Raw genomic sequence first — 17,501 nt, 5'->3', positions numbered from 1 at the left:
CAGATATATGTTGTTTATTATAAGTATTATTCTTGTGAATATTATTTTTGAATATTAAAATATGTGGAATAAAGCATGAGTATCTGCGCTGTAACTTTTTAAATGGTAGTGTAAAAAACAACACCAATGTTGAGAATAGTGGTGTAGCCTATAAAGCGCTAAATGATGACATCTAGTGTTGAAAGCTGAACATTACAAGCAGAAGGAGCCGTGCATAGCGTCACTGAAACGTAAATGGGTGGCGCATTGTCTCCTACAGACGAAACAGAACTTACGGAAGTGTCTGAGAACGAATGTCAACAACAGATAAGGAGAAAAGGTATGGTAAAGAAAAAGTAATAACACAATATTTACGCGTAAATGGAAACAATCCCAATCAGAATAGTTTGTACTATGGCACCAGGTCCTAAAAGTGCCCTGTTATGAAGTAACGTAGCAGGAAGCCAGTTAGCGTTAGCTAAAATCAGGCGAGTGAGAAAGGCTGGCTAGAAGTCGCGAACGAAACTTTTGTAACAATGCGTCGGTTTAGAAGCTGGTCGTCCGGCCTATCACTGTGTTACGGTTGAAATGTAAGGGGATGCTCTTAAATATAATCTTTGGCTGTATGTATGAAATGTCACTGAATAGTTTGATTGTTTCGTATCTAAACATTACTGCGCTACTCTGCCTAACACCGAGTTGCGTCACTGTCGAGAAATGAGCGAGACAGGAAGTCATCCTTTCTAAACACGTTTTACGCGTTTTTATTAGTGTATCACTGACTATTTTCTGATTATTGTTTCAGATTGAATCACTATTTTGGAAACCAAAAGGAAAGCCCAGCACTGAGCTCCAGCTGTCAGTGTTTTCTTTGTCTAAATGATGGTAGTTTATGGTGTTTATTTTTGTCTTCACAGCTAAACACTTCCAACAAGACGCATTGGTGACGATGGCGCCTGTAATTGTGGCGAGCTGATGGATCTACCGACCAAATTTTTTCTATAAATTGTATTTTTATTTGATTTTATGAGACAACGACAGTCATTGGCTTGTTAGGATGTCTTTTTCCCTTAGTTTTTGCGTTTTAGGTCTTTTGTTTTTATCAGGTAAGATATCATAATTTTGTCTTTGAGTGTGTATCACGCAAATATGGAACACTGAACTGTCTTATTATATATATCTAAGGTAAACTTTTCATGTAGCTCAAAATATTGACCTTGTCTTAACCAAAGGATACCTATGGTGACTTTAGGGTCAAGCTAGGTAGACAAAAGGTTGATTGTTTTTACATTGTGATAACTGGCAGTAAATAACATTTAGCAATGCTGGTCTTTTATGTGATTAACTTCTGTGTTTTTGCTCTGACAGTTCCTTGCACTTTGGAGCTGGTCCTCGGTGCTGGTAAGTAAGAGCTTGACATCTCTTTGTTTATATTTCAGTCTGAACACTCATTTTATTTCACATCCAGTGCCCCAGTTAAAAATACAACATTCCTGACCAGAATAGTCATGGAGAGGAGTGAAAATATTGCATCCAGGATTTAATGCGAATTAAAATACAGAATGCTGCTTGGTTTACAAGTGACTTTTTTGTGTGAATGGTGCATCATGCATCACTATGCAATTGACAGTAGACAATGGACCTTTTTTCCCCAGTGTGACTCGTCTGTACTTCCTGCTTGACAGCTTTGTTTTTCTTTCCAGTACTGTCTTTATATGTTTTAAATACATTTAAATTCTCCGAATTACGCTACCAGTCAAAAGTTTTTGAACAGTAAGATTTTTAATGTTTTTAAAGAAGTCTCTTCTGCATTCTGCTTGCGTTAATATGGTCCAAAGTACGCCAACAACCATAAAAGTCTGAAAATTTTTTACTATTTAAAATTACTGCTTTCTGTGTGAATATATATTTAAAATGTAATTTATTCCTGTGATTTCAAAGCTGAATTATTAGCATCATTACTCAGTCAGATGATCCTTCAGAAATTATTCTAATATTCTGATTTGCTGCTCAAAAAAACATTTATTATTATTATTATTATTATTATTATTATTATGTTGAAAACAGCTGAGTAGAATTTTTCAGGTTTCTTTGATGAATAGAAAGTTCAGAAGAACAGCATTTATCTGAAATGGAAATCTTTTGTAACATTATAAATGTCTTTATCTTCACATTTGGTCAATTTAAAGTAACCTTGCTAAATAAAAGTATTAATTTCTATAATTTCTTTCCAAAAAAAAAAGTTATACTGACTCCAAGCTTTTGAATAGTATAGTGTATAATGTTACCAAAGCTTTTTATATCAGATAAATGCTGATCTTTGGATTTTTCTATTCGTCAAAGAATCCTGAAAAACGACTGAACTGTTTTAATTATTTATAATGATAATAATAATAAATGTTTCTTGAACAGGAAATTAGCATAATTATTAGAGTGATTTCTGAAAGATTGTGTGACATTGACGACCGGAGTAATGATGCTGAAATTTTGCTTTGATCACAGGAATAAATTACATTTTAAAATATATTCAAATAGAAAAATGTTACTTTACATAGTAATTGCTGTACTTTGGATCAAATAAATGCAGGCGTGGTGAGCATAAGAGATCTCTTTAAAAAACATTACAAATTCTTGTTCTCAAAAAAAGGTTTAGAGCACAATTTTAAAAATGTCTTTGCTTTAACTGTCTGTTTCAGGACGTTGTGATCATTCGCCCAAAATACTACAATCTAGACAAGGAGAGATTCATAACACTGCCCACCATGCTTGGTCTTCCCGTCCACTCAACTGCAGTTGGTTGATAACCTCAAAACCTGAAGAGCGGGTCATCATCAGGTACCAGCAGAATTTTATTGCCCATTTTTTGTGGTCTATGATAGAAAAAAGAAATCATAGCAATAACACAATGTCCTTGTTAAGTATGTCAAATGTACTTACCTACAGTAATAACAGTAAATGACTCATAATTACAAGCAACTAACAACCCTAAACCAAACCTTTATCCTAACGTTATGACTCTATGGTAAGTGCATGTTATTTATTAATAGTACTCAGCATTTAAATATATAATTACTGGAGCTTTCCTCAACTACAGTTTTTTTCTGGTCACTTCACTTTCATTTTAAGTGATTAGTCGACTAGTCGCACGTTTATTAATAAACCATTTAAATAAAAATAATGAGTCTTTAAATTACCTACATAGCCTAATAAGCATTCAAGTGCACGCATAGAGCTTGCCACAGCACACCGGCAAAAGTAATGATTATGAATGTGTCAAAGAAATAAAGTAAGGAGGCTGGATTAATAATTTAATAATGTATTGATAAACTAGTGTTTTTTTTGTTCTTGCCTAAAGAGTGGACTAACTCATCGCAGTAGTGGATGCATGTTTTATACAGATTACATAATTTGAGAATATTTGTTTTCCATTTGAATTGGTTCCTTTGAAAGTAGACATTTTGCGCTCCATAGATATATTTTTCATGTCTGTAAGGTGATATAAAGTTGATACTACTTGCATATTTTAGATGATAAGCCATATTTGAGGTTGATGAATGATAGGCAAGCGTTTGGATGTCCTGCCTGATGTAATATATTACCACACAGACTTGATTTTAATGGTCTGTCCATCACTGACTGTGTGATTTCGCCACATCCTGTGGATTTTTTTTTTCTGTGAGGGGACACAGTATTAGGGCACAGCCTTAATAATTACACTGTAACAAGGACACCTTAAAATAAAGTGTGAGCATTAAAGCTTTTTGTATTTTGTGATACTGTACAGATATGAACGTCAAATGTGAAAGTCAGCCCGCTGATGAGTGTATCTCAATTTGTAAATAGATTAACAAATGGCTTTAGCTGTTAACAGAGTGAGAGATTGCTTTGATCCTTACACAGCAAATAGTCCGTTTTTAGTTATGTGTCCATTTCTCTTGAAGTTTTTCCCAGTTTGATATGAGATGTGGGCGGGAATGGGTGTCCGTGGTTCCTCTCACTGGCTCTCCATCCAAATTCTGCGGTTCCCAGCTTCCAGCACCATTTGAGATGTCAGGGGGAAACATTACAGTGACACACCACTTCCTTCCTCATTTCTACCCAGTAACAGGGTTCCATCTTTCATATATAAAAGGTAGAGTGCAACACATTAAGGGAAATTGTTCACGTCTCCTGCCCTCTCACAGACTTTTTTTTTTTGAATACTTAACTTTAGTGTTTAACAGGGTTTATTCATCTTTCCCCCATCTTTCCAGACTCAGGTCCTTGTTTTCCAGGCGAGTTTGAATGTTACAGTGAGCGTTGTCTTCCGGCATCATGGCGCTGTAACGGACGAGTTGAATGCCTTGGCGTGGGTGATGAGCTTGGCTCTGACGAGGACGAATGTGACAGCGTCAGCCCTGAACCACCAATAGACGATGTATGTGGTGGATACTTAGATGCGTTTTATGGTTCATTCGCTCCCCCCTGCACAAACAGGACAACCGGTGGAGTGTGTGTGGACGGTTGACCCCCAGGATTCACGACCGCTCAAATTAGAGCTTCAGCAACTGGATCTGGGTCCTCGAGACACGATCACAATCACAGACCAGTCCCACGGAACAGGCAACATCATTAAAACAGTGAGTTTCACTCAAATGATATGGCTTGATCAGTGCATATTAATCTATTAGAGTCTTTTTTTATGAACTTTCTTTGAACCTCCTTTCTTGGTTATTACAGATCAATGATGTCTCCAATAACAAAGCAGTGGAGGTGGAGTCCCACACTGGCTTTCTTTCGCTGATTTACCATATGGAGCCTTCAGTGGAAGGTCGGGGCTTCAATGCGACCTATCGCATCAAGGATTACTGCCTTCCTTGGGAGGAGCTTTGTGGGGGATCAATGGGAGGCTGTTACAGTGCAAAGCAGCGTTGTGATGGACACTGGGACTGTCCTGAAACGGGCCTGGATGAGGAAGGATGCTGGGGCTGTCCGGCTGGGCACTTCCTCTGTGGCATGGGAGGAATTCACCAGACCGGACGACCAGTCTGTTTCTCGATTCATGAGCGTTGCAACTACCAGCTTAATTGTGCAGACGGGACTGATGAAAGAGAATGTACCATCTGTCAACCTGGAACATTTCACTGCGACAGTGACAGGTTTGTATATGTGTTTATAAAACAGATAGTTCCGGTCCTTGATTCTGATTGGTTGAGCCGCGTTCAAAGCAAACATACGCTTTTGTTTACATTTGTGTGTTGCTCAGCAGCCACTTCATTGCATCCACAACCGTTTCTGAAGAACTACACTGTATACCGGAGGAATAATGTTTTAATTAATGTCACTACACTTTATTTGCTCTGTTTTATTTTGTGAAACCATACTACGTATAGGGAATAACCGTTTTATAAAAGCAATAAGCCCTGTGAAGCCATGGTGAATTCCGCTTCGTGTCATGCCTAACAATGCCCCTTAGCTGTTATACATAGACTATAAACCACGGCTTCTTGGGGCTTATTGCTTTAATAAACAAGTAAATGCTATGGTTATATTATTTTTCTTGTTCATTTTTTGTCGTTGTTGTTTTTTAATTAGGTCTCCAATGGTTATCAGTCAGGATTGTATTTATTTGTTAAAAAATACAGTAAGAATAGTAATGTGAAAATATTGTAATTAAAAATAACTAAGTTAATAACTAATTTAAAATCTATTTGAATACATTTTTAAAATGCAACTTGTGTGATGGCAAAGCTGAATTTTCAGCAGCCATTACGCCAGTCTTCAGTATCACATGATCTTGATGATGATAAATCATTCCAAAATGCTGATTTTTTTTTTACACAAGAAACATTTCTTACTTTCATCAGTGTAGAACAGGGTTGTTCTACTTAATGTTTTTGTGGAAACTGTCATTCATTTTAGGATTCGAGTAGAAAGTTCAAAGATCAGCACTTGCTTTAAATTTTTTAGATATGTAAGATTTCTATTTGAGACAAATGCTGTTCTTCTGAACATTCTATTCATCAAAGAAACCTAAAAAAATTCTACTTAGCTTTTTTTCAACATAATAATAATAATAATAATAAATGTTTTTGAGCAGCAAATCAGAATGTTAGAATGATTTTTGAAGGATCATGTGACTGGAGTAATAATGCTAAAAATTCAGCTTTGAAATCAGATGAATAAATTATATTTTAAAATATATTCAAATAAAAAAAAACGTTATTTTGAACTGCAAAAATCTTTCACAATTTGACCATTTTTGCTGCACTTTGGCTCAAATAAATGCAGGCTTGGTGAGCAGAAGAGACTCCTTTAACAAACATTAAAAATCTTACTGTCCAAAAACTTTTGACTGGTTATATACTGACCCCAAAATTTTATACACTACTTTTAATGGTATATATATATTTCCCACAATATGATGGATTCTGTGTTTAAATTCTACCAATGTTTATTGATTAAAACAGGTGTGTGTTTGAGAGCTGGCGCTGTGATGGACAGGTTGACTGTAAGGATGGCACAGATGAGCTTAACTGCACTGTGACCCTGCCCCGAAAAGTCATAACAGCAGCTACTGTTGGAAGCCTAGTTTGCGGACTTCTGCTAGTCATTGCAATGGGTTGCACCTGCAAGCTGTACTCCCTACGCACTCGAGAATACAGGTAGAATCATCTAAACCAGATAATACAATTAAAATAATTTTTCAAATATAATGATTTTATGGTGACTTTTTTTGGAGTAAGATCAGAATATCATTGGTGTATAATGTTATAACGGTACCTTTTAGTAACAGAATTTCTGTGCACTGTTCTCTTGTTTTGTCAGCATGTTCGCACCAATCACTCGCCAGGAGGCCGAACTGATCCAGCAGCAGGCCCCGCCCTCTTACGGTCAGCTAATTGCTCAGGGAATCATCCCACCAGTGGAAGACTTCCCTACTGAGAACCCCAATGAGGTAGGAGCTCTTATTAATGCATTAAGCTTGATAGAAAACATGTAATTCATCACATTTAATGATATCCATATTGGTACCCAAAAATTAGAATATATTAAAATCGCTGTAGCTTATTAATAATTATTAGAATGGCCAAGAATCAGCAATCTCCATGTTAAACTGATTAGACAGAACAAACCATAAGTCTTAGAGACTTGAAACTTGGAGGGATGGTAGTATTTTTTGCCGACAACGTCACCAAGGCTCACCTCAATCGGCCTGACGAGGCGCTACAGCGATCAAAAGTACAAAATAACTCATAACCCCTAAACTGTTCATCACAAGCTGAAGTGTCTCATGTCGTTGGAATCCTTGGCTCACGCCAGACAAAACACATGGAGAAATTTGCGAGTGTATATAGCATTTTTTTTGAAAAACCTACTTTTGCGAACTAGTCCTAGGTTTTCTGCCTGATCAGAACCAAACCAGTGCAGGAAGATTCTCTGGACAATGATTATCAATTATCATTAAATAAAAGTTGAACTTTCAGCTCTCCGTTGCAAAGGGATGGCAAAACTTTCAAAAGGCGCAGGGCTGCTTTTACTAAAACAGCTATAACTTTTGAACGGAATGAGAGGTCTTCGCCAATCGCACAACGTGTATGTAAGAGCGGAATCTGAGCTTGGCCACTTGGTGGCACTTTAAAGGGCAGTTCCCATGTCGTGCCTAAAAACGCTAGGTGCGCCTCTTTCTCCTTTTCAAAGCGCTCTATAGCTTGCGCTCCCGTGGCGTCTGCCATTGCTAAGCAACCATGACCTGCGCTCTTAATAAAGACGCAGAAGTTTCAGCAAAGGGCAAATGGATTTCCAGCACTAAAATTGCTTGCTTTAGCTCTGCTGCTAAATTTATTTAAAAATACCTATCCCTGTACAGCTATGATCAGCTGTTTCTCCATCTTGGCTGAGCTTTCAATGTTGTTGCGGGAAAGGATGAAGCTAATTGGTTGGTTCTTGTCACATGACCCACGGTGCGCTTGCGGCATTCAGGAAAGTTCAGATGTTTTTATCTTGCCGCATCGGCCCTAAAGGTCTGTGAGAAATTTGAAAGAAATTGGCCACTGGGGAGCGATATCACATTTTTTGAAATCATTGATTTAGTTGGTTACTGGCTTGCTAAATATGCAATGTCTTTTTTCATACGTGCTTAAATGCCTTAAAGCACTTGGACCTCGATAATCGCTGCTTGCAGCTTTATTTGTGTTTGGTTTTTTTTTTTCACTTTTGCATGTTTTTGTTTCCACAATTCTCACTTTCTCTTTTTTTTCCCCAGACTGTCTCACTCTCCCTGAGAGGAATACTACAGCTCCTCAGGCAAGACAACGCTTCCTCTCTACGGCGAAGACGTAGGCCCCGGTTTGTCCGCAGAGCTATGCGACGCCTACGAAGATGGGGCTTAATTCCTCGATCCGCCCCCAGGACGACCCAGACCACCGCCTCTTCCTCCCAACAGACAGAAGCTGCTAATTCTAGCGCTGAGCCTAGTCAGTCAAGTCCTGGAATCTCCTCAGTGGCTACAGAAGCAGCCAGTCAGTCCTTGCCTCAAAAACTGGCTTTATCCCAACAGACAGAAACACAGCAGCAAGTGGAGGCTCCTCCTCCTCCTCCTCCGCCTCCTCCTTCTCCCCCACCTCCTTTTTCTGTCCAGTCAATCGTAGTCACTGAAACACAACAGATCCCACCCGTCACTGTCCCCCCAAGCAGCCCTTCCCTGGCATCTCTATTCCACACTCTGGGACGGAGCATTTCCCGTTTCCGACCCTCCCCGTCCTCTACTTCTCTTCCTCTCTCAGCATCCCCTTCTTTTTCCTCTTCTTCCTCTGAAGATGAAGTGCTGTTGATTCCTCTCTCTGATGACACAACTTCTGAAGATGATGTGCCCTTGCTAACATGAGCGACTCATTCTTTCGTTTCCTTTTTAGTTCTGTCTCTTCACCTTGTTCTCGCTCTCCTGCCTTCCTCTTTTCAGCACGTGAACGTCACCATGTTTGCTTCTTGTGCTGGCTTGGTGCCTTAACTTGTATTAGAGCATCTGTTTTTCCTGAGTATTGAATTAATGTGGGTCGAAGATATTTTGACAAGTGACTGTGTGCACACAGATATGTTGGTTGTGCACTTATCTAAAGTGTTGGCAGAAGAACATTTGCACAAAGAATCTCCCTGGCTGGCTTACGAAATGATCCTCTGTGTGATCCTGTGCCGTGACGTTGGTTAAAAAGATTGATTTTAGTTAGAATAGCTCTTTTTTTTTAAATCTGCCGACATGGTTGTGTTATGTGCATACATGTGAGTTTACCTCATAATGCTACAGGCCACATATTTTGTTGTGTGTGTTCCTCAGAAGTGCCTTTGATTGAGCTTCCTGTACATCACTAGACAGTATATGACTGCGTATGTGCTTGCACGTAGGGCCAAACTCACTTGCACAAAAGTTTACACATAGATGTAGAACTCACCCTCGCTATGTATATGGTAGTGCATGGCAACTGTGGCAATAACTTAATAATAAAAACTTGTGTGTTGTGAGTGAGTGATTGTGTATGTGTGCGTGCGTGTGTGTGTGTATATGTATATGAGAGAGAGAGTGAACTAGCTGACAGTGGTAAACCACTCAGTTGAGACAATCTTTCTCGGAGGTTTCACTCGCACCTCCATATGCACCACCAGTCTGAATGACTTCATTATATCACAATAACTTGAATATGTCTTACAAAATGAAAAATTTAGATTTCATACTTTTCTGGCTCAGTGGACAATAAACAGGCAACCAGTCATAGTGCCATATCTATAGTCACTTAGTTTCAACTGCTGGTGTGATCTATCATTTCACTCCTTCTTTTATCCTGTCATTGTTGTTTTTACTCTGTATTTTTAATGCCGAAATGTTGAACTCTCATCTGCTGAATGTTGATTGGATTAGAAAGACATGGGTGGGAATGATCTTAGATTAATTGATGATAGTAGGATGAATTTCACTGTATATATTTGCTAAACCAGCTGGAAAATCCACGAAGATTAAAATGATTTGCACTTTTATTCTTCCTTGTGTGATTTCATGTGCCTACTTAAATGCTATGGTTTAGAGTGTTTTTTTTTTCTAAAGCTTTGAATGTTTAGACGAGTTACAGGTGAAGAAGGTGACTGTTCTAGGTGAAACAGTGAGAGGTTATTGTCTTATTTGCACATCAAAGCCTGCATTGTTAGTGATTGGTTCAGTTTCTTTACTTCCTGTGAAGAAGGAATACCTGATTGTTCTCCTTACAAGAGAAAGAGACAAACAGATACGCAAGTTTTCTTGTTCACCATTTCCAAATACAAGCTAAAGGACTGATACCATGCTGGTAAGAAATATATTTTTTGCAAAAACAGTAACTTTTTGAAATATTTTTATTATTTAAAATAACTGTTTTCTATTTGAATATATTTTAAAATGTAATTTATTCCTGTGATTTTTAAAGCTGAATTTTTAGCATCATTACTCCAGTCACACGATCCTTTAGAAATAATATTATAATATTCTGATTTGCTGCTCAAAAAACATATATTATGTTGAAAACAGCTGAGTATAATTTTTTCAGGTTTCTTGGATGAATAGAAAGTTCAGAAGAACAGCATTTATCTGAAATAGAAATCTTTTGTAATATTATAAATGTCTTCATCATCACTTTTGATAAGTTTAAAGTATCCTTGCTAAATAAAAGTATTAATTTCTATAATTTCTTGCCCAACAACAACTAAAAAATTATACTGACTCCAAGCTTTTGAATAATATGCCATTCAATAGTATGCTAGGCTTAAGTCTAGACTAAAATGTAAGTCTGAGCTGTTCAGTTGAAAAGAACTTGCACTGACTGATCTTAAAATACATAAGTGCCTTTGTTTTGTCTCAAGATGCACACTAGTAATGTTTTTTTTTCTATACACTTTTATAAAAATTACTTAAATGTGCTAATTGAGCTTATTACAAAAGCTTTTTATTTCAGATAAATGCTGATTTTTGGATCTTTCTATTCATTAAAGAATCCTGAAAAAAATGTACTCAACTGTTATAAATATTGATATAAATAATAATAATAACAATAAGCAAACCAGCATATTAGAATAATTTTGAAGGATTGTGTGACACTGAAGACTGGAGTAATTATGCTGAAAACGATCACAGAACTAAATTACATTTTAAAATATATTCAAATAGAAAACAGTTATTTTAAATAGCAAAAATAGTTCTAAATTTTACTGTTTTTGTTGTAATTTAGATAAATAAATAAAAACAGGCTTGGTGAGCAGAAGAGACTGCTTTTAAAACATTAAAAATCTCACTGTTCAAAAACTTTTGACTGGTAGTGTACACTGTCATTAAAAAGTTTGAACTTTTAAAGTAATTATTTAACAAGGGCATTATTTTGATTATTATTTTTATTACTTTATATTCATCAAGGAGTCCCGGAAATATGTATCACGGTTTCCACAGAAAATAAAAAAAAGAAAAGTAAATTAGGATAAATTAGTAAAATTTACTAACCCTAAACATTTGAACGGTGGTGTTAATTCGTCTTACATTTAGGTACTCTTTTTCGAAGACAATTTGTGTCCTTGTTTAAGTTTATAATTAACGTTAGTTAATATTAGATTTAAAAAAGTATGTACAATGCATTTTTGTAATCTTAATATTTTTTAAACATTTGTAAATTATTTATTCAAATAATTGTGCTTTTCTTTGTCTTCTATACTATAGTTGATCATGCCTTTTGCACTTTGCGTTTCTATTGGCATATTACTGCTGCCGAGGTTTCCATGTACTTTGGGGAAGTGCATCTTTGACCAAGTTCAGAGATCAATCAAAGTTGTGTCCCCGCCCACTGGTCAATACGCCTTTGCTCATCGGTCCTTGAGTGAAACTGCGTCACAGGAAAATCCAGCCCCACGCAGTTCTAAACATCAGAGAGCAGAAAGACGTGTGGAATCTATGACGGATTTACAACCAATCAGAATCAAGGCCTGGATCCCTTCGGAAAGCCCCGCCCTCACAGAATGGGAGCGAGAGAGATTAATGAGCGCACTTGATGATGCTGTGAGCGAAATTTCCAATTTACTGTCAGGTGTGTGGCTGTTTTATGTGAAGTACAGACTAAACAAGTATAGTGAGACATAAATTTGGATTTACCCCATATTTTCTTCTTTAGTAAGTCTATGTGGATGTTTGTTCATAGTGAGGCGAGTTCCACATAGTTTGCTGCTGAACAGAGACATAAACAAATACTGCAAATTCATCTGGAGAAACAGCAGCACTGTTAACCACATGAAGTATGTTTTACATGTCTTCTTCTCTGGCTCTTCTACTGTTTGTAGGAGCTCTGTCATTTGTTTTCTTCTATAAATAATAATATGAATTTTCAAAATGTATTATTAGTCAACTATATGTCATTCTCCTCAGATGTGGCAGAGCCAATGAGAACTACAGATTCGAGACCTGCCTTGGCGTAATTGTGAGTCTTTTCATACATAAGCACACATTACTCACAATATTGCTCTTATTGCTCCGTCTTGGCTGTTTACAGATGCCAGATGAACACCTGAATGGCTGTGCTGTTTATCCACATCCTGAGCATCCAGACCCGACAGTGCTGAAGCCAGAGGGGACGGGAGTTGCTGACACCGACTTTCTGCTTTATGTGTTTACTCACAGTACAGATAAATGTCGAGCAGAGGTAGAGCTATTTCTCTCGGATCTGTATATATTTCTCTTTTTCATGAGAATGTGCTACCCATGTTTTGCACAAGCAGGTAATGAAATTTAAGTGCTGGGCTTGGCTGAAAAATGTAAAAATGGTCTTTCTATAAAACTGTTTTTTACTAAGTAAAAAAATAAATAAATTTGTATGTATACGCTACCAGTCAAATGTTTTTGAACAGTAAGAGATTTTTTTTTTTTTTTTTTAATTTTCTTCTGCTGTTCTTCCAAAATACAACAACTATTGTGTGTTTTTTAAACTATTTAAAATAACTGCTTTTTATTTGAATATATTTTCAAATTAATAAATTCCGGTGAGCAAAGCTAAATTTTCAGCATCATTACTCCAGTATTCAGTGTCACATGATCCTTCCATGTGATTTACATGATTTGCTGTTCAAGAAACATTTTTTTATTTTAATCAATATTTAAAACAGTTGAGTACATTTTTTTTCAGGATTCTTTGAAGAGTAGAAAGATCCAAAGATCAGCATTTATCTGAAATAAAAAGCTTTTGTAACATTATACACTGTACTATTCAAAAGCTTGGAGTCATTCGAGCAGCAAATCAGAATATTAGTATGATTTCTAAAGGATCATGTGACTGGAGTAATGATGCTAAAAATTCAGCCTTGAAATCACAGGAATAAATTACATTTTTTAATATATTCAAATAGAAAACAGATATTTTAAATAGTAAAAAACTCAGAATTTTACTGTTTTTGCTGTACTTTGGATCAAATAAATGCAGGCTTGGTGAGCATGAGACTTCTTTAAAAAACATTAAAAATCGTACAGTTCAAACACTTTTGACTGGTCATGTATATATGAGATAAAATGATGATTTTATTTTAATATTTGTCATGTCCCAGTCTGAGTGCACTGAGATATTATTAATGCAGGTTGTAATATAATGTCTGTAACATATTTCCTTTTAAATCATGACAGTTTTTCAACATTTTTCCATAGGCAAGTAATAAAGTCAAGTGTCCTTTCTGAAAAAATTGATCTTCACTAGAGGAGAAAATGTGGGCTTTCTCAAAATGTCTGTCTCTTCAGTCTAGTATACTGGCTTATGCTGCTCACTGTCAGACAGATTCAGAGGGACGTCCTCTTGCTGGAACTATGATCATCTGTAGAGAGACACTCAGTATGGAAAGATACACACATGAGCACTTTGTGCAGGTGACAGCGAGTGTGACTGAGTAAAGTGAATTGTAGTTACTGATAATTAATTTAAAAAAAAATGTAGATTACAGCATTCACTCTTTGTTATTTTGTTTCGGTACAGACAGTGATCCATGAGCTGTTCCATGTGTTGGGCTTCAGTAAAGATCTCTTCGGCCGATGGAAGGATTGTTCCCTCTCTTCTCAGGGTAAGTAACACTGCATTATTTTTCTAAATGTTCTATATATAATTAAATAGATATATATTAGAGTTACGGTGTTTATCGTAACCCTGCATTTGCTGGTAATTTTTTCATGTGTGTGTTATGAAGCTGGCATTGACTGTTGGTCTCATGGCCAGCTGACCAGCACAGATGAGATGGGCCAAGCTAGACTGTATTCTCCTACTGTGATCAGAGAAATGCAAAAACACCTCAACTCTACCCACACTGACCTTGGAGCTCCATTAGAGAACAAGGTACTCATTTCAAACAAGACACTACTATAGCATCAACTCAGCACTTAGTGATTACCACTTTTTTGTTACTACGTATTTTCCTTTATACTTTGAACAGCATCTTTCACTGTTTGCACTTAGTGTAAATACAATGCCATGAGTTGCTATTTATACTTGGTACAAACAGTCTAATGTAAAACGCAGATGAAATACTCAAAGACTTCCTGTCTTTCTTCCTCTCAGGATGCTGGTTCAGATGGTCTCTCATCACACTGGGAGGCTCGTGTGCTTCAGGGTTCCATCATGGCAGCTTTACTGGTGGAGCCGTCACTGATACGCATCGATCCCATCACACTCGCTGCCCTCCAGGACACAGGCTGGTATTCAGTGAACCTCAGTCGAGCTCAGAGCCTGGTGTGGGGAGAAGGTAAAGCATCCACTGTTGAGTCCATTCAGCTGACATGCGTTAAAGAAGTCCACTTCGACATGTCGAAAAACTACCATCTCATGTTCTACCTTTTTTGTTGAGGGTGTTTGATCATCTTTGCATGTTCACTTTGCAAAGACTGTGTCGGAACTTCTGCAGTGATGTAGGATGATTTTGAAATGATTTTTGAATTTGAGGGAGAAAATACGATTGGAGTTTTTCAACATACCCTAACTGTCTTGAACCAGAATACACAGAGTTCAGGTAGAGCATGACAAGACGAGCGTTTGAGATTAAAAAGTATTTAAATTGTATTTTTTAAATGAAAATAACAGATCGTTTCGCTAGATAAGACACTTCTTCCTAGGCTGGGATCGTTTACGACTGCATTTGGGATCATTTGAAGCCGCATTTGTATTTTAGAAGTTCAAACTCGGGGCACCATAACAGTCCATTATATGGAGAAAAATACTGAAATGTTTTTCCTCAAAAAACTATTTCTTTACGGCTGTTGAAAAAATACATGAACATCATAGATGACAAGGGGGTGAGAACATTATCTGTAAATTTTTGTTCTGGAAGTGGACTTATCCTTATAAATATTATGCACTTGTTGAGTCCGGAGTCAAACCTTGTACTTGCAAATTCACTGATTTACCATTCCTGATGTGTTTCTGTGTGTTTTAGGTGAAGGCCATCAGTTTGGATCTGTCTCTACCTGTCACAATTCAACTTTCTTTTGCACAGACAGGTAATCAAACAAAAAATGCTCTTTTGATTAATTACATGTATTTAAAGGGATAGTTCACGCAAAAAAATTAAATTCTGTCATTAATTACTCACCCTCATGTCATTCCAAACCTGTAAGCCCATTCATCTTTGAAACACAAATTTAGATATTTTTGATGAAATACCACAGCTTTCTGACCCTGCATAGACAGCAACAGAAATACCATGTTCAAGACCAAGAACGGTAGTAAGGACATTGTTAAAATAGTTCATGTGACATCAGTGGTTCAACCTTAATTTTGAGAATACTTTTTGTTTGCAAAAAAAGAAAAAAGAAAAAGAGAAAAGTGGGCTTGTTAAAAAATTGTAGCTTTTGTAAAGTTGGTAAAATATTTTTAAAAATTGTTTTATTTTATTTGATCTAATTTTAGAGTACATTTAGTAAAAGTGTCCACTGTTTCTTTCCCAGTGGATTGGGATGTCATTACCTTCACTTCCACAAGGGGGAGTGTGTCACTGATCAGTATCTGGATGGCTGCCACATTTTCAAACCCCTAGCAAATGCTGTAAGTGTTCTGTGCTCTGTTTAGAGTTCTATTTCTCTTTCACAAGTCTCTCACTTTGTTGTCATCTTAACAAAACTTCTCAGAAACTTTGTGTATTGCCACTTATCTTCATTAGAGTGAATGCTGGAAAGAGGAGAATGAGAGGAGTGGACTGACTGAAGGGAGTGGAGAGATATATGGCTCAGACAGCCGCTGTTTCATATCCAACCTCACCAGACTGGTACCACACGTGCTCACATTTATGAACAAAATTATTTAGAAATGTTTTAAGATGTCAAAGCAGTTTTACGATACCAGATTCACTTTTAAAGGCTGTTTTAATTTTTAAAAAATCTTTATCCTTCCTTCATTAGAATAATGCATCTGCTAGTGCACCAGTGGCAGGTCACTGTTACAGACACAGATGCACTGGAATAAACAAATATCAAATTCAGGTGATGGGTTCTGATTGGTTGGATTGTCCAGCAGGAAAGAGCATTGAGGTTAGTGAGAAACTCATTGGTTATCTCAGAACTTTTTAAATAAACCTTATTTAAACCCTGTAGGTTAAGCATAATGACTTTTTATTTGTTATAACTTTGTCTCTAAATTATGTAGGTGTCTGGTTATGAGGGTTTCATTTTCTGCCCAGACAACAGAATATGTAAATATTCTGATTTAGCTCCTACTACATCAAGACAGAAGGCAGCTGACCATCTAAATGCAGGCACATTCATTGAAAGGTTTGTCTAATCTTTTTATTCTAAAATTTAAATGTTTTTATCTGCATCAGAACATGTCAGCAGTTACAGAACTCAAAACACAACGTGTTTCTGTGTCAGTTGGGTCTCTCTTTAAGTTATATGTTTTCTGTATTATAGTGATGATGATGTGATCAAGAAAGACAGGTCCACTCCTCGTCCCAGTTTCATCCGTCGCTCCTCAGCCACAGTGTCTAAGGTCATTGTGGCAGCAGTGCTGAGCTTCATGGCTGCTTTCTCTCTACTGCCTGCTGGAATGCACGTCTACAGGAAGTGTTCATCAGTCAGGGTCAGAGTACATGCCGTCAATGAGCCTTCATACATGCCACAGATGCCACAAACTCAATGCATCAGTACGAACTGATAGTAGTGGACAAATAAAATTCAGAAAGTTAAAAATAAGTAAATAAATTATAACAAATAATTAAACATCTTTTGGAATACATGTATTCAAATATTTTTATGATGCAGATGATAAAGGTGTGGTGTGATAACATAGATTTTTACAATGGTCATAAACTTTCCTTAGTTCAAGTCCTTTGATAAATCTTGCGTGCACATGAAAGATGATGTTTGTCTTTGATTTAAACACGACTTCGACTTACTCTCCACTGAAAAAACAAAGATTATTATAGAATATTAAGTTTTTTTGTAAAATGTATAGTTTAAATAAAAATTTTTAAAATATATAATTGACGTTGTATAAACCAATAGCCCTTTTCTGGACTAAGAC

At 36.7% G+C, this 17,501-nt stretch overlaps 2 protein-coding genes across 4 annotated transcripts; both read left to right on the top strand.

Annotated features, from left to right (window-relative positions):
- The first annotated feature begins 211 nt into the window (after positions 1 to 211).
- Positions 212 to 9,987, top strand: lrp10 (low density lipoprotein receptor-related protein 10). The gene is given in 11 exon segments (XM_051115225.1): positions 212 to 319; positions 897 to 1,085; positions 1,348 to 1,380; positions 2,676 to 2,814; positions 3,921 to 4,111; positions 4,233 to 4,438; positions 4,440 to 4,598; positions 4,699 to 5,117; positions 6,429 to 6,623; positions 6,787 to 6,916; positions 8,225 to 9,987. Coding segments are annotated over 10 exon segments (2,142 nt in total). The 5' UTR covers positions 212 to 319; positions 897 to 1,036; the 3' UTR covers positions 8,846 to 9,987.
- A 238-nt stretch (positions 9,988 to 10,225) lies between these two features.
- LOC127168611 (ciliated left-right organizer metallopeptidase) lies at positions 10,226 to 17,488 on the top strand. 3 transcript variants are annotated; one of them, XR_007828125.1, is made up of 15 exons: positions 10,226 to 10,292; positions 11,687 to 12,050; positions 12,162 to 12,255; positions 12,386 to 12,437; positions 12,510 to 12,659; positions 13,742 to 13,867; positions 13,974 to 14,058; positions 14,182 to 14,327; positions 14,550 to 14,733; positions 15,421 to 15,484; positions 15,932 to 16,028; positions 16,144 to 16,248; positions 16,382 to 16,510; positions 16,660 to 16,750; positions 16,889 to 17,030. XR_007828125.1 is itself a non-coding variant. In XM_051115619.1 (15 exons), the coding sequence occupies exons 1-15, from the start codon at positions 10,287 to 10,289 to the stop codon at positions 17,130 to 17,132; spliced, it is 1,938 nt and encodes a 645-aa protein (XP_050971576.1). In that variant the 5' UTR covers positions 10,226 to 10,286; the 3' UTR covers positions 17,133 to 17,488. The 3 variants fall into 3 exon arrangements, 2 of the variants coding, with proteins under 2 accessions (XP_050971576.1, XP_050971575.1); XM_051115619.1 differs by having other exon boundaries at positions 13,775 to 13,867; positions 16,626 to 16,750; positions 16,889 to 17,488; XM_051115618.1 differs by having other exon boundaries at positions 16,626 to 16,750; positions 16,889 to 17,487.
- The last annotated feature ends 13 nt before the right edge of the window (positions 17,489 to 17,501 follow it).

The sequence above is a fragment of the Labeo rohita genome, chromosome 7, assembly GCF_022985175.1.
Source record: "Labeo rohita strain BAU-BD-2019 chromosome 7, IGBB_LRoh.1.0, whole genome shotgun sequence".
In the NCBI taxonomy this organism is placed as follows: Eukaryota; Metazoa; Chordata; class Actinopteri; order Cypriniformes; family Cyprinidae; genus Labeo; species Labeo rohita.
The sequence above is the reverse complement of the archived record's forward strand: the minus strand, read 5'-3'. Positions and strand labels throughout refer to the sequence as shown.

What these genes read in the sequence shown, in the direction of transcription:
- LOC127168611 (XM_051115618.1), top strand. An exon ending in AGCACTGTTAACCACATGAA is followed by an intron (nt 12,256 to 12,385) that starts GTATGTTTTACA and finishes CATTCTCCTCAG; the next exon opens with ATGTGGCAGAGCCAATGAGA. An exon ending in TTGTTCCCTCTCTTCTCAGG is followed by an intron (nt 14,059 to 14,181) that starts GTAAGTAACACT and finishes TGTGTTATGAAG; the next exon opens with CTGGCATTGACTGTTGGTCT.